Source organism: Tasmannia lanceolata, unplaced genomic scaffold (genome assembly GCF_043159265.1).
Source record: "Tasmannia lanceolata isolate RefF3 unplaced genomic scaffold, GAP_Taslan_0.1 ptg000013l, whole genome shotgun sequence".
NCBI classification, from domain to species: Eukaryota; Viridiplantae; Streptophyta; class Magnoliopsida; order Canellales; family Winteraceae; genus Tasmannia; species Tasmannia lanceolata.
Window position 1 is genome coordinate 47,255,991 of NW_027518690.1, and position 23,201 is coordinate 47,279,191.

The 23,201-nt window shown below is 37.5% G+C and overlaps 2 protein-coding genes across 2 annotated transcripts; one reads left to right on the forward strand and one right to left on the reverse strand.

Moving 5' to 3' along the window:
• Positions 1-413: 413 nt before the first annotated feature.
• Positions 414-8,969, reverse strand: ERD2 (ER lumen protein retaining receptor family protein). Its single transcript, XM_077394992.1, has 6 exons — positions 8,691-8,969; positions 8,312-8,577; positions 4,832-4,947; positions 1,286-1,359; positions 1,134-1,197; positions 414-929 (listed from the first exon to the last, which is right to left on the reverse strand). The coding sequence occupies exons 1-6, from the start codon at positions 8,779-8,781 to the stop codon at positions 893-895; spliced, it is 648 nt and encodes a 215-aa protein (XP_077251107.1). The 5' UTR covers positions 8,782-8,969; the 3' UTR covers positions 414-892.
• Positions 8,970-9,853: 884 nt separating this feature from the next.
• On the forward strand, positions 9,854-18,319 carry LOC143890348 (uncharacterized). Its single transcript, XM_077394993.1, has 4 exons — positions 9,854-10,106; positions 13,735-13,857; positions 17,657-17,776; positions 18,059-18,319. Exons 1-4 carry the CDS (start codon positions 10,070-10,072, stop codon positions 18,121-18,123), a joined length of 345 nt encoding a protein of 114 aa, XP_077251108.1. The 5' UTR covers positions 9,854-10,069; the 3' UTR covers positions 18,124-18,319.
• The last annotated feature ends 4,882 nt before the right edge of the window (positions 18,320-23,201 follow it).

The window sequence follows — 23,201 nt, forward strand, 5'->3', positions numbered from 1 at the left end:
CGAATCTACTGTGGCTTAGTTGTAGCCCCGTTTGATCCTTAGATAGAAACTTCTTTTAATCATTAAAAGATGAGTTTTAAGGTGTCCCTTACCATAATCACAAAGTTTGAATTTTGGCCCTGTTTGGATTGCAGGAAAAACATTTCTAGCGGAAAAGTTTTTCCTCCGGAAAACTTTCCTTTCCACTATTAAAAGGGAAATGATATGTACCATATGGTTATGGATTACCTAGAGAGATGTCATCATAAATTGGAGGTCCTTCTAAATAAAGCTTGTAATTTTGAATCTAATAATCAGTTTTGGAATCGAAATCCAAAACAAAGAGGGTCTTAATTTTGAGTCCAATAATCAGTTTTGGATTCAAAATTCAAAACGAACAGGGCCATAAACCTTAAACGTAATTTACTTGCAAGTTCTAGTCGAATAAAAAAATCCGATATTATTCCAAGAACTTTTCAATTATTCGGAGAACTTAGTAACCATGCCCCAGAGCGATAGGAATTTCCATTTGCCCAACTATGGCCAAAAGAAAAGGCTCAAATGACAAAAAAATGAGCAGGTTCAGAGTGGGAAATGAAACAATTTTATGGGAAAACACCTACAAACATATCTATCCCAATTACCATATTCACACAACATTGATTATATGAGCTAGCCAAATTTCAATTTTGGCCTTTTTCATGCAGCTTTTTTTCATGCTAAAAGCTGGTAGTTCCTAAGATGAACATGGTGTTGGACATCAAGAAACAAGCTGAGGGTGTAATTCAAAACTGGGAAATCTGTCCCAACTTCACAAGTCAGTTGCTTCATCTGTAAATCCTACCCGTTAGCAAAAAAATCAGCGGATCAGATGTGTATCTACAGCATCTGTAAAGCAGACGTGCTGATAGCCTCAAGCCGGTAGGTGAAGCTTTTCGTTATTTTTCCAGCTGCAAAACACCAACCAGGTGGAATGAGACTCACCTTAAATGCCACAATAAACATCAAACAATTGAATTTAAGTATTGTTTGGGTTTCGATGTAAGGAAGGGTGTCCCCCTTGTATTTCTTTTCTTACCAATAAAATTTAAGGGTCCCTAGATAAATTCCAGGATTTTAAGAAATACATCAGACAATAGAAACTAGGCCTTTACCTTCTAAAATAGTAGTAGAAGAAATCGGCATAGAGAGCAGTCTGGACCAAACCTGATACCCAAGCTGCAACATAAACGTAAGAATTAGAGAACATCCGTAAACATGGATCAGTTCCATCAACAGGGCTAACACTCAATATCTATTAACTTACATATCCATCGACTATAATGCTTCTCTGTGAAATAGCGATAAATCCAATTGAGGAGGTAGAATCCACGGTAAGCTCTGCAAGACAAAACAAGGACTGGAATTTATGACACAAGTAATTCATTTAAGTAGATTGCATTTCTAGAAAACATAGTTGCAGAACTTGGGGTTCCTTGTTGATCAATTTGAATGAAATCAGGCTGTATCTTTGCCAGGACTTCCAAAATATTACAACCATGTAACTCGTTGCCACTGCTCTCAACTCTCAACTCTTCATTAACATCTGATTATAGCCCTTCGTTGTAACCATTGTAAATAGTAATCTCTTCCAAAGGAAAAGGACATCTAACATTGAAAGTAGATATTAGAACAATCAAAACTGTAATTTCATCACTATTCTCAGTCACTGAATTTTGGACTACTTAATGAACCCTTGAAATGATTGAATCTTGAAAAAGATGTAGAAGTAACAATTGTAATTCTTGATAAGATATTTGAAACAAGATATAAATAGTTTAAAGTTTAGGTGTAATGTTATGCCCCTAGAAAATTGTCAATTGGAGGATCAATGTGACTGCATGCAGCCGAGCTGTCAAAAGGGAGGATCATACAAGATGTAATATCAGAAATGAATCAACCTTCAAGCAATAAGTTGATAAATATAATACCAAACAAACCCATCCCCAGTAATGAATTCTCATGAGGAAATGTACAAGTCATAAATAGAATCCTTGGGAGGGACAAGACCAATAAGCCAAACCCAAGCCTATCTAGATACCCTACACCATGCCTCCGGTTGAAATGGAAAATACAACTATCTATTGAAGTAAATAACAAAATGTGGATGCGGTCATAAAGCGGCCGAAGAAAATCCTAGTCGACTGGCACGATGCGGTTGAGTACTTGGCTGACACGGCTGAGTACTTGGTTGACACGACCATGACTCAGAAAAGTCAAAGTAGTTTTTATTGTCTTTGTAGGACAAAACACGGAATGGGGCCAAGGTAAAAGGGAGTCGACGCGGGGGAGTTTTAAAACTATGAATTAAACATAAAGGTGTATAATACTACACTATTACTAATATCTACCGATTGTACTAGACGTTTTTGGATTTGAGACTTCATATACATCATCAGTAACTACTTGCAATTTGACAAGAATCATGTATCTCAGAAAAGCCACAAATGTCATAAGACTACCGAGTAATCACAATTTACTTAAAAGGGTGCATGAAGCACAAACAATAACTGGGAAAGCACAGCGTAGTACAAGAATAAATAGAATACTAATCAGAAATGACAAAAATGGAACAAAAAGCAGTTGTCTGTCACCATTAAAAAAAACGAAAGAAAGAAAAGAAAGCAGTTGTCTATAATGGTGAATGTGACAAGTGTAAAAAGCATGCAGAAAGTAATGTCACCATGGTAGTATTGTGAGCAAGGTATTTTGTTTCAGCCTTTCAGGTACCCAAGTTGTATGAAACACCTCAAAATCTGATAAATATTGCCAATACACAATATGTATCTCCGATACACCTCTGATACACGATGCTTTGATCTAGAATATTCATGCCTAAATGTACTTTCTTTTTTAGGTTATAAAAAAATAAAAACCATATTCGTTGGAAGAAAAAAATAGAAAAGCATTTACCACAAAAAGGAAAATGCCCAAAATGGATGGCCAAGGTCAATTTGTCAATCAGAGGATCAAGCAGTGGTTTTTTTCTGAAAGACTTGAGAAAGACGAAGAAAAAAAACCCGGACCATTAAAAAAATACGTATCAACCCCGGTATCACGCATAGACAACCATAAAATCCAAGATTTATCACTTTCAGCAATACGAAATATTAATCATTGTGAGTAGAATCATGGTTTTAAATTTCGACCGACGTGAAGGGGTACGAAACCGAAATTTCCGAAATTAAAAATTTCGGAAATTTCGGCGAAATAAAAGCTTAATTTTTATTATTTTATTACTTTACCAAATTTCGACCGAAATTTCTGGAAACACCGAGATTTCGGCCGAAATCGAAATTTAAAACCTTGAGTAGAATTGACCTGCCATCGACACCCTTTTTTTCCTCTAGACCTAATAGAAATTATATTAAACAATAAATATATTATGGCGGGTCAAGCTGTGAAAGAGAACCCAAAAGACAAAATAAAAACACAAAATGAAATGCAAACAAACATGCTCTCAATAACTAGAAAGGCTACACCAATGCTTAATACCTCCCTATCAACGCTTCCCTTGCAAGACTATATGTCATGTCATTAGCTCTGTGCAATAATATGAGAAAAGGATGGTGATAGCTCTCTAGTCAATTTAAGAATTTCTGATATGAAGTTGGCTAATCTCCAAGGGCCCAAGGTCTTCCGTGATTACACTTAGACAAATCAACTTCAACCCTAAGACTACAGCATGTGTCACAATAAAGATTAGAAAGCCCCTCAAGTAAAAATCGGACTTTCATTTCATCAGACCTCGTAAACCCAATCGATCAGAGAAGGCTTCAATAACCGATTCCTCCCCATCTTAAATCATTCCTTCATCTGATGGGCACAAATTACTCTTGTAAGCCCCTTTCTACTATTTTTTAGTTCCGTAAGCCTCACAAGATTGCAACATAATCCTCTAAAGAATTTTGTATCACCAAGAAAACTTGTAGCCGTGGGGGTCCCCTATCATCATATCTAGGAAAGTCCCATCCCCACCATTACCATTGCGATCAAAATCCAAAGCATTGTCATCATCTCACCATTTCCCACACCAACACTAGGTGGCCAAATTTCTTATGCTTCTTCATCTCAATCTCTTCATCATTGTTCACCTCCACCAGACCCATCTCTTTGTTGTCACTAGCAACGATGCTTTCCCCAAATTGTAAGAACTATATTTTACAATCACATTCTCTCAATGCTACGCATGCCACATGGGCCACTTAATGTGGCATAACACAGAAAAATATAATAGTCATGAAGTTCTTTTTAGATTAACAAACTATAGTATAAAATATTAACCAGAGCAAACCAAGTGAATGCAAATATTTCAAAAACTAAACCAGCAAGACCTAACCCCACATATTGGTGAGAGTCCACAAATTTCCATTTGTTACATGTGGACAAGCATGCGTATATTTTGCTGAGTTCCTTGGAGAGAGTTGTCTCATGCCCCCTAGGTATTCTCTATCTACCCATCTGTGTCGGTTTCAGGTACAGGTACCCATTTATTGAAGATCGTTCGAGCTTTTCCTGGGCGTAATGCATGGGTTACTTCAGCTCCGCATGTGTATTGAGATCATTGAACCAGGTTACTGCAATCTAAAAGACTCCAGAAATTAATTGATGAAGCTCGAGCTTCATTACAGTCATAATATTGGATGTTAGGATGCCAAGTAACACTCGCAGTGCATCTCCATTTTAAGGAGTGGGACAAAATGACTCTAACATCTCATCCTTGTCTGCCCACATCATTTCTCCCTACAAGGAACATAGATACTGAAACTAATTATCAAGTTGGTAGAGTGAGACAGGATAGGACATATCATACCCAAGAAAGAAAACATATTGTCCGGTTAGATTGTCCACATTTCCGCTTCTTTGCAGCAAAACTAACTGGGGAAGAATTGCCACTGCCTCCAGGTATATAGAAAATGCCCAAAAGATCTGCAAGAGAATGAATTACAACAACCACAAATGAGTTTCACATTCTCTTGTAAATCCAAGTACTTAATGAAAAGACAAGAAAATAATATTAATTCTCATAAAATGGTTCCCCGTCTCCTAAAGGGTTAAGGAATAATATTTTTTACCAGATATCTTTTTCATAGTCAAGGTAACGAATTGATTTAAATTGAGGGATTCAGGAAAAAAAATTCAATTTCCCATAAACACTGATCTACATAGAAGAGCAATCTCAAAGAGTAGCATCCCAGATGAAATCTCCAAGAATAGCATCATCAGTGGTGACAATGGAAACACCAAAATCAAGAAACTTGTCTGCAACATAGTATGCCCCTTTACCTATAAATAAAAAAAACATGGCATGCTCCTTTCTATGTATGCCAGAAATCAATGATGATGAAAATATAGAACCAGTGAAAAACATAATTCTAAAGGAAGAGATAAATATTGCTTCTCATTTTACACAAAAAAAGAAGAAGCAAATGTCCCTAAATTCAAAGATTTTATAAAGTTGAGATGTGTATTAATCCTCTCCAATCGTCTAAAAGAAGAAAAATCAAATTCCAAACCGCTGTGTTGTCCACAAAAGCGGAGAAGTCGAGGACCTTGTTTTTTGAATGGTAAAAGGATTATACTAAACGGAGAAAATATGATAAAAAAACCTCCGAGCAGGATATACTCACCCTCACTCGGACACGAGCATCTGCCTCACTATTAGCCGACCTTTTGACATGACAAAAGGAGAGGGGGTGAAACCCTACTTGATCCTGGATCTTGTCCATCAGATGCGAAAACCTCCACGGGGAGGGGTGGCTCCCTAGTAGCCACCTAATGACATTGATGGAGTCCCCTTCCACCACCAAAGCTGACATGGTAGTCTCATCCACCAGGGTGAAGTATTGGTAGATTAGGCTGTCAAGGCTAGGAAATATGGAAGTCCATTTACCTTATTTTGGTGAGAGTCCTTTGTCGCATACCTTTTTGAGCCTCCATGGGATTGATTGATATTAGAATGTCAATGTTTTTGAATGCTACAAATGGATTTGTGTGTGTGTCAGCGTGTGTTCTCTTTTTCTTTTTTTTGGGGGGGGACATTTCGCAGGTGCAACTGGATCATGGAATATGGAGCCCCAACAATAGGGGAATTTTCTCAGTCAAATCAATGTACAGATTCCTTGGTCCACCCTCTCCTTTCTTTTGAATGACATTCCTTAGCCACCCTTGAGCAGCTACCTATCCATGGCGGTTGGTTTGAAGATTGAACACCCCCCCACGCATTCAAGTTTTTCGTTGGACGATTGTGTTAAGGAAAACTGGAAAAGCAATACCCATCATGTGTCTGATACCAGTGCACTCGATGGAGGCAGAGATACGGGCGAGACATATGGGGTTGTACACTTTCACCAACCTTGTAGGAAGGACTTTATTTTTCGAAAGTGACTCTTCCAATGTTATCTCCTGGGTAAAGGGCAAAGAGGGAGGTCTCTGGAAATTGGGTAAGTACACTGAAAACATAAACAACTTGATTACCGGGAGAGAATTTTCTTTTCTCATATCCCTAGAAGTGCAAAAAAATTGGTCAACCGCCTTTCCAAGTCGGGTTCCACTAGGCCACTTTGGTATTCCGGGCCGTCCCTTGCCCGTTGACGTGCACTTGTAATCTTCATTTTATTCTGGGCCTTGCCAAGTTGGCAGGCACTTGTAATCTTTATTTTTTCAATACAACCTGTTACCTTTTTTTAAAAAAAGAAGAAAAGAACGTAACACCGAAATTTTCCCAAATCTTGTTTCAAAAAAGAATATCCAACAAATCATGTATGTTTTGTATGTATCACAACTAATCCATAAAAGAGGAAGAGAAAATGAAATATTATGAAAAGAAAAAATAAATAAAAGAATAGACATAACAACAAGATCTTCTTAAATAACATCTAAATCCCCTCAAATCATGTCGCAAACATGCATATCCAACAAATCGTGCATGTTTTAGTGTACTACAAGTAATCCATAAAAGGGGGAGAGAGAAAGAGAGAAAAAGAGGAAGAAATAGCGAGTTTACCTCGAACAAAAAATTCAAAAAAATTGTGAATTCAACTTGGATCCATCGATTCACGCTTCAAAAAAAAATCCTTTTGTTTGAATCTAGTAGTTCTAGTTGGTTACTTGATTTATGTCATACAACCTTAAACAGGAATTGCATTAAAAATCCTAAATTGGGACCGGGGTTAACAAAGTGATGTTAGAGACCGGAGACAACAGGAGAGTGTGAGAAAGAGCTATCTTTTCTATTTAACAGCTTGTATACCATACAAATGGCTCAGCCAAGGTATTCAACAGCGCTTTCGGTAAAAATAATGAATTGGAATCAACCCAAACCAAACCAGATTTTAAGGGAAAAGCTCAAGCCGCATTCCCAAAAATCAACCCGAATTGCAGTCCTTAGTTATGTTTGATTTCAAAATGTTCAAAGGAAAATACGAAATGTTATTCATAGAGAATCATCCATATGGAGACAGGTGACTTCAGCTTCGACTATGTAAGCAAGCTTCTCTTTATTATTCTTCTAGTGTTGATCCTAGTCTCTTTCCTGGTGATTTTAAATTGCCTGTTGAACATGGTTGTGATAGAAAAAAAACATGAGGATGTAATGATGAATTTATTATTCCTTTTCATTAAAAAAAAGAAATGGGTCGGACAAAACCCAGCTTACCTAGGCAAAGAAAACACAAAGATTTAATGATTAATTGATTATTTATTTTCATTAATAAATTGAAATGGGTCCTCCCAAACCCACCTTACCTACCATAGAAGAAAAAGACAAGGGTATAAACAACAGCTATACTACTGGAAATTGAAGTGCCAAAGTAGTGGATGCAAACATAAGCAGTTGACATTCATCAAAATACAGTGAATGTTCCAAATAAAAATAAACAAAAAGAAGTAACAAATCATAACTTATCCATTTTTTTTATCCTTGGTTCCTTGTTTTATCAGAAGTGCCAAAGTAGTGTTCATTTTTTTTTTCCAATCCTTGGTTCCTTGTTTCATCAGAAGTAACAAATCATAACTTTCCCATTTTATGTATTTTACAAGTTGACATTCAAAATTCAATGAGATTTCCAAATAAAATATATCAAAAGGTTGGTTTAAAAGAAAGCGTTTTGCTAACGAGTCGTTAAGGTGCATTGGAAAAGTAATTTTACACTTATTTTGATAAAAAAGAGAGTCTCAAAACAATTGTAAAAGTCTCCAAACAATATCAAAACAAGTATAAATTACTTTTCCAATGCACCTTAACAATTGCCCTAAGTAAAACCCTAAAAGAAAATCAAACTGATAAAATCACCTCTAGGAAGGTAGAACTGTCGTGGATGAGAAGCGCAAGGAAAAAACTTCCCACCACAAGAAAATAGTGCCGAAACGTGTCCTGATCTCTATCGTTCGATCGACGAATAACCGGATGCATCCTCATACACCACACGATCAAAATCGAGCTCCCTATAAACACTACCTTCATCACCGTATTGTAAAGGGAGATAAAATCAGAGAAGAGATCCAAATACCGAGTTATAAAAACCAGCGCGTAGAGCTCTTGTGTCTTGAGCGAAATCCCTAGCACCAAAAAACATAGCGAAAATTGGGCGGAGAAAATCGAATCAAACCATAGATAAACTCAAAAGAAACCCTAACGAAACCCTAATTAGAGAATTGTGAAATTCAAGTACCTGCACAGGATTTAGTTGCGTAGATTTTGAGGAGAAGAACTAAAACGCTCACTAAATGAGTCATGTCGCCTGCAAATCGGAAGATATTCATGGCTGAATGATGGGGAATCGTATAATCCTCGTTTTTCTTTTCTTTTGCCCTTGTTTTGCCCTAGATTTTTTTTTATTCCGATGAAAGGAGGAATGTTGGAATCAGAGATGGAGGTAGAGGAGGTTCAGAAAGGGAGACGTGTGAGTAAAATGGAGTGCAGTGGCATTTGGTTCTACGACTTTCGCGCCACATAACTTGTGAAAGAGTGCAAAAAGAAAGTGACATTTTAAAAGTAAAGACAAGGTGAGTTAGTGTAGTTATTAAAACTTGCTAGTGCTAGATTAGTAGCCTCTTTATTAGGCTAAGGTGAGTTAGAAAAGTAAAGACAAGGTGAGTTAGTGAGTAAAGACATATCACTTCCCTTTTTTTTACCATTTTTAATGTTCTGTTTTTTTTAGAACATAAAGGGGTCGTTTGGATACGCGGATTTTAGAATCTTGAATTTCCTTAAAATTGTAGATAGGAGACAATAGAATAAAGAGACCAGCCACTGTTTTCTAATTTCTCGCCCTTCTTTCTGACAGCAATAGAGCAAGCGACTGTCACATGTTTCCAGACTTTAGAAATCTCAGGATGTGGGAGAGTTTTCTAAAACTTGGATTTCTCACTTAAATCCCAAAAAATGCTGTCAGGATGGCATGCGGGAGCTTGATCATAACCCTCTTTTACACTATTTTCAAACTAAAATCCGCATATCCCAACACCCCTTGTAAAGGTCAAAGAGATGCAATCACTACTTCAAACAAGATTACTGGCAAGGTATGTCAGGTTCATGTTGAGATATTAATTTTTTGGGTTGGGTCACGTTAGCCTCCGGTTGAGAGTCGAGTCGGGTTGATGGTTTAGAGTTTCGGATTGGGTTCAACCTGACCCGAAATATGAGTTAAGGGAAACGTGAGACTCGACTCGTTATTTTGGTCTTCAAGGAAAGGCGAGTTACAGAAGTGGAACGGTTGACTCGACTCGTTATTTTTGGCCTTCCATTCCAGTAAAGACGAGTTACAGAAGCGTTTTTTTGACTCGACTCGGTATTTTCGTTTGTGAAGAGAATAAAAAAACTGTTTGGTAAGCGTGTCCCACTCCCATGTTCGGAAAATTTCTAACAACGAGGGGTTTTTAAAGCTGTCACTAAACCGTCGGTGGCAACAAACAGTAGAAAAAAAAGGGCACGAAAAAATCGATTTGTTTTTCCACTAACAATCATTCAATTTTTTTTTTGAAGCTTTATAATGGAGAGGGTCTGATTTTTCTTACACTCATTAATTTTCTGATTTTTTTGAGAAGAAGGATGGGTTGTTGTGGATCTTCCCAAGGGAAGGGAGAAGGTGAGTGATTGTAGTAGCCTTCTAGTTTATTTTTCTTTTTTTAATCTCTCTCTATCTGTTGGGATGCTTTTTTTTTTTAAATTTTCTGCAGATTATTGTTCTATTAATTAGCTTCGTTACTTCTACACTTTTCTGAACAATTTTTGAAACCTAGTTTTAGTATTTTTGGCTGTTGTGATTTGTTTCTTTGTGCTTTACAAGTAATTTTTGGATTAATTTGTGCATAATTAAGAAGTTTTTGTAGCTGAAAGGATTAAATACTTATGTTGGCTTCAGCCCATAACAACCCCTGCATTACTAATTGATTTTTTTTATTTTTTTGGTAATATAATCACTTTTTTTATGTGGGTTCAACTTCAACCTTGCTCACCATAGGCATCTCTAGAGTTAAAGAGCTTTTGAAGCCTCTATAGTTCATATTTGTTGGCCAATGGATGGTTGTAGGGGCACTGTTAGTTGATCTATGAACATGGGCCTCCTTTGATGTAGCATGTACAAGAAGTTTGTTTCAATTACTTGCTATATTCTAGCGCACTTCTTTTTTTAATTTCATGAGGTTATATTGGGATTTGTCTTGTGGGTTGATAAGATAAGTAGGTAAATATATAATTATGTTATTTTTCACATTTTCCTATTCATGTTCCACTTTCTCTTCCTTAGCCTTAGGCCATTCCACCATTCATTTACTGCATGATAAGTGCTAGGGAGCACAGTTAGCAAGAAAACATTGTACATGACACCATATGAACTTTATTGACCACTTTGTCTATATAATAGTCAATTGTCTGTGTTCTTGAAATTTGCAAATATGCAGGTTCCTGTCCAAGAATGGGAATTCTCCCCATCTAGCCGTCCTCTAATGTGGTACCATTCGTTTTTTTTATTCTATTATATCAGTCTGATTTCTTTGTTTGAATGGAGAGCAAGGGGTGAGATTTTTAGCATTGTCCATAGAGGCCCTAAATGAGGCAGTGTTCTCTGTGTCCATGACCAGTTTTCAATTTCCCTAATTAAGAATACGCTTGTTATTTAGTGTAAAATTACCAGTTACTCCAAAAGCTTAGGCTGTTGGAGAAGGCGTTATTTAATCTTTTCTACTTTATAACATTTAGGTGATATTTTTTTGAAAGGAAGTTCCTATTTAGGTGATTACTTCTTCCTAAATGAATATTTTTCCTTTTGATAATAATGAAGGAGCGTATTTAAAAAAAATCATTTACAAATTGAAAACTTATCTTAAGTTTGAAAATTATGCGGATCTTTTTCCAAAAACTCAACATTAAATATACACGAATAAAACATGTGAAATTATAAATTCCTAAAACTTGCATTTCTAATTAGGCACGAAGGCTTCTTTTCTACTTGTAATACTTGCCTATATTAACCATTCCTCTCTAGCCTGCTAGAATCCTACTCTTTCTATGTACTTGTTCGCTTCCAATGAAGCTTCTTACATGCTTTATTTTGACTTTCAATGATAATTCACACATTTTCTCTTCACTTTCTCACTTCCCGCATTTTCTCTCTTCTAAACCCTTTGCATTTTCTCTAGTAGCCTATTAGGACTCTTGTATTAAGAGCCTTGGATTTTATAAATAGAAGTTATCTATTTATATTGGGCTCTTGGGATGTTTTGGGAACTTATCCTTCAACAAAGCCAAAACAAATAACAACGCTTGCGTATGACTTCTAAGATAGAAAATATCTTGACAAGTGAGAAATATGTGGGGACTCTTTGTGCTCTCTCCTGCAAAGGGAAAGTGAAGAGGTTACTAAAGCTTATGGGATTTTGGATCTCATGAGGAGCTAAGGTGAGCACGGCCAATAAGAAGAAGGGATTGATGGTTGCGGCTTGAGGGCTTTTCAGTGTTGTCTGTGTGAAAAGCAATTGTTGTGCAATGAGGCCTCAATACACTCATTTGTGCACTTGGTTTTTCAAGCATCAACATCAAGCATGTCAGGTCTGTTTGTGTAATCCAATGAGAACTTCTTTTAATTCCCATTATTCTCCACATAGTCTTCTCCCATGGATGTTGCCACACACTGTGGTGAACCACATACATCCTGTTTGCTTCTTTTGTGATGTTTGTCTTTTCTCTTTTCTAGTATCGTTTTCTTATATTTGGCTGAGAAAAGATTGAGACATGCATGCATTTATATCATAACACATTAACACACTTATTATGCAGACGCACAACTTTTTGAAAACTAACTTGCTCTTAAAAGTTGCCGGTAAAGTAATGCACAATGTCCATATCCCAAGCACTTGGGTTTATTTATAACACTTTGTTCCCGCGAGGAAGATAGGGACGTGGAGCAAGTCATATCCTCTGGTGATATCTCTATTTTTGGCAAAAATTTCTTATTGTATGTTGTTATATTTCATGAGCTTCATTTTTCTGAATGGTAATTGCATTAAATCAAAGTAGAAGGAACAAAGAGACTGAGAGCATCTCACAACAAAAGAAAACAACCACAGAGAAAAAGCCAAGCAAAAAGGAAAATACACAAAAATAAGAAATTTTCAAATTTTGGAAATGACTTCGTCATTAGGTGGTTAAGCATATTTCCTGAGCTTCATTAGATGGTACTTATTCTATTTGGATAACATTGGAGACTTAACACCAGGCTGTTTCGGGGGTTTTCCCTGGGTAAAATTATGGAGATAAGTCATTGTTATTTTCTTAATTTTGGGATGCCAAAAGATGTGTGTAAGATTTTATGGAAATCAAGAGTGTGTTACTTGTTTCTGATTTAGAATGATACAAAAATAAGAAATTTGAATATCAATACTCTGACTTCATCATGTAGCCCGATGTAATATGCTATTTGCTCCTTTTTCAAAGTAAGTCCCTGACAAAGAAGTTAATATTCTTCTCAGGCAATGTGTAATCTATATCTTTTAAAATTTTTATTAGTTACAGTGTACATGGATATATACTTTTTGCTCTTTTTTCAATGTAACTCTGACAAAAAAGTTCATATTTTTCTCAAGCAGTGTGCCATTTATATCTTTGTAAACATTTCTATTAGTTACAGTCTAAATGGATAAATCATCATCACAGTATTATTATTCTGTTTGCATTTACTTTTCATCTGTATGTGTTCAATATCTGTAATTCTTGGTCCCTTGTTTCATCAGAAGTAACAAGTCATAACTAGTTCATTTTATGTATTTTGGTAGTACTTAATACTAATATTATAACTTTTTTTTGAATGGTAACTAGATTTCATTAATAAAGAAGAGACTGAGAAGGACTCCAAGATACAATGAAAATCTAAACAACCGAATAGACAGAACAATACATATATTAGAATCAAAGGAGGGAGAAAATCAATTAGTTCTATTCTCTCACTAGATACTCCCTCTCTTGCTAATTTATCCGCCTTCCATTAGCTGACCGTCTAACATGGGTGAAAGAAAGACATCGATGCTGAACCCAATCTATTTTGGATTTCATCAAATAAGGCTGCAAATCTCCAAGGAGGTGTACGTGCGCTTCTTAACCATCTGATGGCGTTGAGAGCTTGAATCCTGACCAAAATCCTAGACATTTTCCATTTACATCTGTGCTGATTTTATCTGTCTAATGAGCATTTTAATAACACCTATGTTTGATGCTCTCAGAGAACACTAAGAAGCTTCGGAAGCCAAAGGCTTGGAAGCATAGTCAACCGATAACCAGAACACAGCTCAGACAGATGCAGGATGAGTTCTGGGACACAGCCCCTCATTATGGCGGTCAGAAAGGTAATTTTCTTTGAAACTGAAAACGCTTAGTAGTTTATCTATTTATAATGATGACTATTAGAGGACAAGCTGCCATACATTCAAGTATGTCATTGGTTAAATAAATGGAAAAAATAACTTAGCTTAGGCTATCCTATTTTGCATGTGTTGCAGTAACATTGACCATATCTTAACAGATTTTTTTTTTAGAAAAAGGAAAATTCTGTTTCTCCTATAATGGAAAATATACTATTTGCAGAAAGAACATTATTAGAAATCAAAGCACCTTGGAATTTAACCAGAAAACTCTGTGCTCAGAAGTCGGAACAAATATACATGTAGACTCAAAAGTCTCAACTGGTTTTTACATCTTGGTAAAAAATAAGCTTCTCTGTTTTTGGAGTAGGAGCTTAGGTGGGAACCTGTAGATACAAAATATGTCCTTTTTTTTAATGGTGAGGATTGGATATATTTCAAAAAAAAAAAGAAGAAGAAGAAAAGGGGATACTTGCATAACTAACCTTGAAGAAATGTGGAGTATTTGTGCGACCAACTTAGGAGGAGTTTTACTTATTTATTAGCATTCGGAATTTGAGATTCTTTAGATCTTGATACCCTTTATCTGTTTAGCCCTTTATGTTCTTTAGTTTAACAATCCATCTTTGAATAGGATGTTTGAGAATTTAGCTCTTTAATATCTTCAGTTAAGACTCCCTAAAATAGGAAGTTTGGAAATTAATATTTGTAAGATATTAAGCATAAGGCTTCTTGAAACAATGCTTCCCACATGGGAGATTTGAGATTTAATTCACAAGAAAAAAATCTTATAGTGCTATGAATGGGGAAACGAAGTTAAAACTAGGAAGGGATTTTGCCCAAAAGATCATGAGCACCATCACCCTAGAAGATAAGTAAAGAGCACTTTTACTTGAGCCCTTGAAAATTCTAGCATTTCTTTCTTTCCATGGCACCCAAATCACCGCTAGGAAAGAGATAAGCTACAAAACCTTGCCCTTTCTCCACCAAGGTGACTAGGTGAGGAGAACCAACCCTCCCATAGCTGGAAAAGCTCCTCAGGAAACACCCAAGAAATGCCAAACCTCTTCAAAAAACTACCCCACACTTCCCTAGCCGCCTTGCAATGAATAAATAGACGGTTAACCGATTCACCATCCTCAATACAGAGCGCACAATGGTTGATAATCAACATATTCCCCTCTCAAAAAAATCTACCTTCTGTACACGCTTATGAATGGCGGCCCAGCCGAAAATGCCTACCCTCTGAGGAACATGGATGAACCACATTCTAGCATTCCCAGGGGAAGCAGAACAAGACAACAATTGATGATAGAAAGACTTGGTAGAAAACACCCTCATATGAGAGACATCCCGCTTAATGTAACAAGGTTCAAGCAACTCAAACAGACTCATCACAGAAGGAAGCTCCCTATCAAAAAATTTATGCCTAAAGGCAACAGCCCACACCACCTTTTTCTCGATGCGCAGGAAACAGTCTTTCACAAAAGACTACTTTGAGGGACCACCGAAAACAAAGTCCAGAAAAATCTCCATCAAAGGGGCAGGAGCACACCACTTATCAAGCCAGAATCTGATGTGATCACTAGAATGAACTCTAGTCTAGTGCCGACATGAAAGTAGTGCAAAAAGCTCAAAATATCACGCCACACAGTTCATCCTTTCTGAGCAAACATGTCCTTAGATTCCCAATTACCCATTACCGCTCCATACTTGCTATCAATTACCTCTACCGAGATCGAAGACAATGCCTCCCAATATCTCCAAAGCCATTTACCCAACAGATACTAGTTTACTTGTTTTATCTTTCTGATCCCCAATCCACCAGCTTTAGTCTGTTTACAAACCTCCTCCCAACTCACTAAATGAATGTCCCTCTTCTTATCAGACCCCCACCCACACTCACATAGAAATTTTCTCTGAATCTGTTCAATTCTCAAGGCTAACCTAACCAGGCATTTGAAAAGGGACAGTTGATAGATAGGGATGTTAGCTAACACCACCTTAATAAGAGTAAGCCTTCCACCTCTAGACACTAGATTTCTCTTCCAAGTATCTAATCTCCTTTCCACTCTTTCCACAATGGGATCCCAACTAAGTTTTCTACAATATGAATGCCCCTCTTCTTATTAGACCCCCACCCACACACACACATAAATTTTCTCTAAATCTGTTCAATTCTCAAGGCTACACTAACCAGGCATTTGACAAGGGACAATTGATAGATAGGGATGTTAGCTAACACCACCTTAATAAGAGTAAGCCTTCCACGTCTAGACACTAGATTTCTCTTCCAAGTATCTAATCTCGTTTCCACTCTTTCTACAATGGGATCCCAACTAAGTTTTCTACAATGGGTTTTTTTTTAACTTGCACCCCATAATACCTGCCAGCTCTGAAGAGATCTCTGAATCCAAATGAACTCCATACAACTTTGACTTGTAAAAGTTAGTGCGCTGTCCAGAAATCAACTCATAACAACGAATGATGGCGTTAAGGTTGAGGACCTTCGAAACATCCGGGGAAGAAAATAAAATGGTGTATCTGCAAACTGCAAGTGAGAGATTTCTGTCGTCAAGACCAATTCTGAATCCTTCTATTAAGCCACCGCTCTTAACTTTTGAAATGAGACAACCAAAAATTCCATTTAATACAACCAAAAATCTAAACATATTAACTAGAAATAAAACTGAACATAAGGGAAACTTAGGTGAATGTGAGTTGCAGTCTAGCCAGAATTTTGGGTTAAATGGCAGACTTTTGATGTGCCCATTCCATGTTTTTGTCCATTGCAAGATAAACGTTTGGTTGGAATCTACCGACTTAGAAACCTGAGTGGTGCATTTCGAGGAACTCGATTATTGAGTTTAACTTAGAGGAGTTATTAAGGGTCCATCTGCTCAATGTGCTCTTTGATTGTCATCTAGCATGAGCCATGGCAGCAAAAGAGGACCATGCCTTTAATTATCTTTACTCATCTTTAGTTTTCTAGAATATTAGATGTAAATTGGAATTCTGAGCTTTGTGGCATTGAACATTTAACTCAATCCTATGCTGTTCCATGTCACAACCTTAAAAGTCATGGTTTCAATACAAGATTGCCTACCCAATGGAAAAATAGAGATAGACCCTGTAATAGCAATATCTTGTGCTTTTCATATTTCAAGTGAAAAGTTTAGAATATGCATGTAGTGGGATTTTTCTAGCAATGATACTCTGGTAAAGGTAGAATAATGCTACAGACATCACTTCTGCTTAAATCTTCTGAACTGTAGATTAAAGAAAAGAAAAGCCATGAGTTCTCATCTAGTTTCTCTCAATTGTTTCCTGCTGTGTAATTTATATACACGGCATCATGTTCCTAACTAGGTAAAGCTGGTGCTAATAATTTCTTAAGGTCTCAATTTCAGAACCCAGGCTTGGTAGTAGTGGTGGGAAAAAAATGACTTGATTTCTTTTATCCAAGAAATGCCCATACCGTTCCACCGATGCAATGGAGAACGAATGTGAGAAAGGGACTTTCATTCCAGTCTCTTATTATTTCATATTTCATTGCTACACCGCTTGTGCAGCCCCCGTCAATTCCTTTGAGTTTCATTCTTGTAAACGTACTCCCCTGGCGGGATACTTAACTCATTAGCTACCTCTCATTTTGTTATAGGATTCTTCCTTGGCATGCAGGAATTGTATTTGGACTATTCCTAAGCATCGAGAGGAGTTAACTGAAAAAGAAATTGAAAAAATGGATATGGCTAAAATAAATTTTATCTTTTGATTGTATCAGAGATTTGGGATGCACTACATGCTGCAGCGGAAGCCGATCTAAGCCTTGCACAAGCAATAGTGGACAGTGCAGGTGTCATTGTTACGAGCGCTGATATGACAACCTGTTATGATGAAAGAGGTGGTTGTTTGCTTGTTGCATGTTATTCCTTAGCTTCATCTGATCGAAATTTCTTGAGAAGGGATGCTAGACGGAAGGGCGACCTTGCAGAAATTGGAGGAAAGGGCGCCCCTATTGGTTGCAACTTCATAAAATGCATTTATTATATGTAAAAGTCAAAGAGCATTTATTGCACTTTGTGAAGTTGCAACCAATGGGGGCGCCCTTTCCTCCAATTTCTACAAGGGCTCCCTTCAGTCTGGCATCCCTCATGTTTCTTTAACTGAACCTTTTTTCACACAGGTGCCAAATATGAACTACCCAAGTATGTTTTGAGTGAGCCCACCAATTTGATTCGTGACAGTTAACAACAGCAGGGAGAATACAAGCCAGGCTTCAATAAAATCAAATGTAAATCATGTAAATTACTCTCATCTCGTTTCATTTCTTTTGTGAACTTGATTTTAAGCTTTTGCAGTTTGCTTAGTACCTTCTTATTTAGGTCCCTCTGCTATACAAAATTTACTCTAAACGAGTGAAATAATAAAAAACCCTTGACGCATTTTTCACATAGCAAGTAGTAATGACAGAACCTAGGTGTTTCCATAGACTAAACGCGGTTGCTAACTATGAGTTTTTATATGGTGTATGGCCTATATTGTCCAGTATTTTTCAAAAATTTCTGAATGGGCCCCCTCTGTAGGATGATCCAAATCGTCCATTTATGGGGCCACTGAGGAAGTGGGTTGTGCCCAAGAAATCATTTCCATAAGATGATCCTAACCCTTAGATCTATAGAGGTTTCTATAATGTGTGGTCCCTTTATAGATCGGAGGATTAGGATCATCCTATGGAAATGATTTTTGGGGTGCAGCCTACTTATGTTGTGGCCCAACAAATAAATGGTAGATCGGAGGATTAGGATCATCCGATGGAAATGATTTTTGGGGTGCAGCCTACTTATGTTGTGGCCCAACAAATAAATGGTTTGGATCATCCAAATGAAGTGGGGCCCACAGTGCTTTTTGAAAAGGGAAATGATATATTCACCCCTTTTTTTTAATTTGGGCCACCAGTTTCATAAATATACTCGAGGGTGATGGCTCAGGGAAGGAAAAGGGGTGAATCTATCACTTCCCTTTTGAAAACACTGGACTTCAGGCGCACACGGCATATAAAATATCATATTACTACTAGCACCATTACTGCATACATTACATTGTTGCCCCCAAAATCTTCTGAACTACCGATTTTTGTAGTCAGGAGCATGATTTGGTTTGAAAGCCTTTGTAATTAGAGACCCAAATCATTTAATGCAAGAGGTTCAAGTCCTCAGTCAAATGGAAACTGGAAGCAGAACTTTCCAATGCCTAATAAATTCTTTTTTCTTTATGGGTAATCAGGGGTTAGGCAGACCTCCACCAGAATGCATTAAAGAAGAATAAAGAAGTTACATGAATACAACAAGAAAGGCAAGAAAATTTGCCAAGATTACATTTTAATATAGACTTTTCCCTCCCCATCTGCACGGAAAATGTCATGGAGGGGCTGAGGAGCAATTTTGGGGAAGGCCCACTAAATTGGGAAAGAAAGTGTGTGAACTTCGTGGAAATGGAAGCATTCAAGAGTCCAAGTCATTAGAGCTTTTACTGTAATTTTAATTTCAGTGTCGACACATTGGAAAGTAACCTGTTTCTTCATTGATGACCAGTATATGAGACCATGAATTTTTCATGAGAGAGTACACACACGAGAAAATGTGAAACGGGAGGTTCACCCTTTTCTCTATGCTAATTCCCATTCTTTTCGTTTTTTTTTTTAACTGTAAAGACCCTTTTAATTGGAGGGTTAGGATCTGCTCCACATGTGTGGATGAGAAGCTTCCGAAACTAAAAGGAAATCCTGAAGAATGACATTTTCCAAAGCAATCTTGTAGGCTCTTTAACACATTAGAAATCTTTCCCTTAATTTTTGGCTTTTTTCTCTATTAAAATGGCAAGACTACCCCTCCCATGCCATGCGGCATGTGGGGATTTGTAGGGGTGCAACTCGGGTTGTGGCATGTGGGGATTTGTAGGGGTGCAACTCTAGTCGGGTTGCGTCCAACCCGACTGGATCCGAGCCCGAATCTGACCCAAGGAGCCTTTTTCTTCCAACCCGACCCGAGTTCGAGTTCAACCTGAACCGACCCAAGGAGCCCTTTTTTTCCAACTCGAACCCAACCCGATCTGAGTTCAACCCAACAAAACCCAAGTTTTTTAAGCTTACAAAAAAAAAAAAAAAAAAAACCCATAAAACGTCGGGTTTCACTCGGGTCGGGTTGCCCAAACTATCAACCATAACCTTACCCATACTCAACTCTGGTTGGTTAGGAAAACAACCCAAACTCAACTCGACCTAACCCGACTTTTTTTTTTTTTTTTTTTTCCAGGTTGAACCCGACCCGAGTTGCACCCGGATTTGTACTAAGGGTTGATCGCTAGAAAGCTGGGTCCTGAATACTCCTCGGAATACGCCTACTTATTGTCGTTCCGAAGCAGCTTCGGAAACGGGTAAAACGGGCGTGTTAATTAAAGAATGTCATTCGCCATATTTTTCCCCCACTTTTTCATTCTCCGCAGTGAAAAAACAGCTAAAAAGTGCGGAAGCGCTCCCGAAGAACGTAGGCCCAAAGCAATCCTAAGAGTGGTTTCGTGTATTCTAAATCTCTGTCCACACCCACAGATTGGAAAGCCACAAAGCTCTGTTTTTTCTCAATAGCCATGTTGAAATCAAAGAAGAGTGGACCCCAGAATACACGGAAACATGACATAGAGAGCACTTTGGTAAATGGAATATGGGAGCGGAAAGGGACACTTTCCTTTCATTGCAAGGGTTGGTAATGACACACCTATTTTAGGCAGTTCCACTCATGCCAACATGATAAGAGCTGGGCCATAGGCCCCTGTTTTGGCTGCTGTCCTTTGGAAGCTTGTTCCCTTCTTGTTGGTTTTCGAGCCCCCATAGTTGCTCTTTTTATTTTCTCAATGAAATCTGGTAGGGTCCTGCCTAATCCCAGCTTACCCATCAAATTTATTTATTTTTGTATATTTTTCATGTTTTTTAATATATAGAACTGGCCTGGGTGGAACTGACCTAATTTTAAGGGTGGCATGACAACCCACTTCAATACATATTATTTTTTTTATGAAATTACAAAAAAAGGTAGCGAAAATTATTTAAAAAAAATGCAAAGTTTAGCTGTCAGGTGAGGTCGGAGTGGTTTTAGGACAAGAATACCCTTCTTGCTTTTCTTCGACCTTTTATCTTCTTCTTCCTCGAGCCTTCTAAACGGTAAAAACTCCATTTCCATGGCCATTGCCATTTGAAAAAAAAACTCTATTGCCATTAGAAAAAAACTCTATTACCATTGCCATTAGAAAAAAACTCTATTACCATTGCTATTTGAAAAAAAAAACTCCATCGGTTCTCTTTAATTTGCTTTGGGTGATAAACCTATGCTCTGGTAGGTCCATTGTCCTCCATTTGCTTAGGTTTTACATCTTCTTTGCATTTTTTTTTCTGTTTACAGTGATATGGTTTATTTTCATCCTCTTTACAGTGCTCTCTTTATTTGCTTACATGTTTGTTTTGACGTCTCTCTCTCTCTCTCTCTCTCTCTCTCTCTCTCTCTCTCTCTCTCTCTCTCCCTCTCTAGAGGAAAACCTGAATGCAACTCCTATCTATACAATCAGAACCACTAGTTACAAGGGCTTAGAATCAATTTTAAAATCTCGGAACCACTATTTATACCCCGAAACCACTATTTATTCCTCGAAACCAATAGTGGTTCCAAGAGTAGACATAGTTGTTCTGAGTGTGTAAACTGTGTGTAAATACAATTTACACACTCATGACCCTATTTAATTAGTAAGAGGCACTATTTAAACACTAAGGATATCTATTTATACACTTGGAACCATTATTTCGACCTTTGAACCAGTAAATTATGGTTCCAAGAGTGTAAATAGTGGTTCATACATTCTAATACTATTTTAATGGTTCTAACCGTGATAAAAATCAGATGCTCTATTTACACACTCAGAACAACCATGTATACTCTTAGAACCTTTATTTTGACCTTCGAACCATTCTTTTCATACTGGAATCACTTGTTCGGGAGTCCGAATGCCCCTTTAGACTTCCAATAGGAGTCCAATAGTTTGTGATGGAAGTGGTACCCAATCGGGAGTCCGACGAAAACAATCGGAAGTCCGAGTTGGACTCCCGAATCGGAAGTCCGAAGGGTCATTCAGACTCCCGAACGAAGTGGTTCTAGTATGAAAAGAGTGGTTCCATGATGAAAAGAGTGGTTCCAATATCAAAAGAGTGGTTCCAGTATGAAAAAGTGGCTTTTGCATTATGAAAAGAATGGTTCCAGTATGAGAAGAGTGGTTCAATGATAAAAAGAGTGGTTCTAGTATGGAAATAGTGGTTCCTAAGTCAGAAATAGTGGTTCCAAGATTTAAAAAGGTGCTGCCAAAATCAAAATTGTGGTTCTAAAAGAAGAATGATAGTGGTTTCATGGTCTAAAATACTGATACCACCACAGAAATATATTATCACTATCCAACACATGTACACCACCGGCCAAATATGAAAATAGTGGTTCCATTATTATCCAACGCAAAATGGAGGACAATGGAGATACCAGAGCATAGGTTTAGGGAAATGTTATCAGCACTACTGCATTTTGATGATCGCACTCCTCACTTTATTAAAAGTACAGTATGGCCCGCACCATAGGATGATCCAAATCGTCCATTAGATGGGCCACAGCCTAAACAGGTTGTGCCCCAAAAATCATTTTCATAGGTTGATCCTAACCCTCGGATCTGAATGTTGGAGGGTTGATCCTAACCCTCAATAGATCGGAGGGTTAGGATCAACCTATGGAAATGATTTTTGAGCACAGCCTATTTAGGCTGTGGCCCATCTAATGGACGGTTTGGATCATCCTATGGTGCGGGCCATACCGTACTTTTAATAAAGTGGGGAGTGCCCTCATCAAAATAAAGTAGTGTTGATAACATTTTCCAAAGTTTATTATCCAAAGCAAAATAAAGAGAACCAATGGAGTTTTTTTCCTAATGGCAATGGCAATGGCAATGGCAATGGGTATGGAGTTTTACCATTTGGAAGGCTTGGGGAAGAAGAAGATAAAAAGTGAAAGGGTAGGTGAAATGGCATTGGGATCCATGCCTAAAAGGTGGAGGGAAAAACAAGAAGGGTATTCTTGTCCTAAAACATATCTGACGCACCTGACAGACCCTCTCTCATGATTTTAAAAAGTCTACCCTTAATTCACAATTTCAGCAAAACTTTGTATTTTTTTAATAATTTTCCCAAAAAGGTACGAAGTTATTTCCACAAGAGATGAGAGAGTAATGGAATATGTTGTTCTAGA

Excerpts from the sequence above, each read along its gene's own strand:
- ERD2 (XM_077394992.1), bottom strand. The coding sequence starts at position 8,781 with ATGAATATCTTCCGATTTGCAGGCGACATGACTCATTTAGTGAGCGTT. Across the intron at positions 1,198-1,285 it reads GCATTATAGTCGATGGATAT|CTTGGGTATCAGGTTTGGTC; the intron begins GTAAGTTAATAG and ends TTTATGTTGCAG. Across the intron at positions 930-1,133 it reads TTCTACTACTATTTTAGAAG|CTGGAAAAATAACGAAAAGC; the intron begins GTAAAGGCCTAG and ends GGTGTTTTGCAG.
- LOC143890348 (XM_077394993.1), top strand. The coding sequence starts at position 10,070 with ATGGGTTGTTGTGGATCTTCCCAAGGGAAGGGAGAAG. Across the intron at positions 13,858-17,656 it reads TCATTATGGCGGTCAGAAAG|AGATTTGGGATGCACTACAT; the intron begins GTAATTTTCTTT and ends TGATTGTATCAG. Across the intron at positions 17,777-18,058 it reads AACCTGTTATGATGAAAGAG|GTGCCAAATATGAACTACCC; the intron begins GTGGTTGTTTGC and ends TTTTTCACACAG.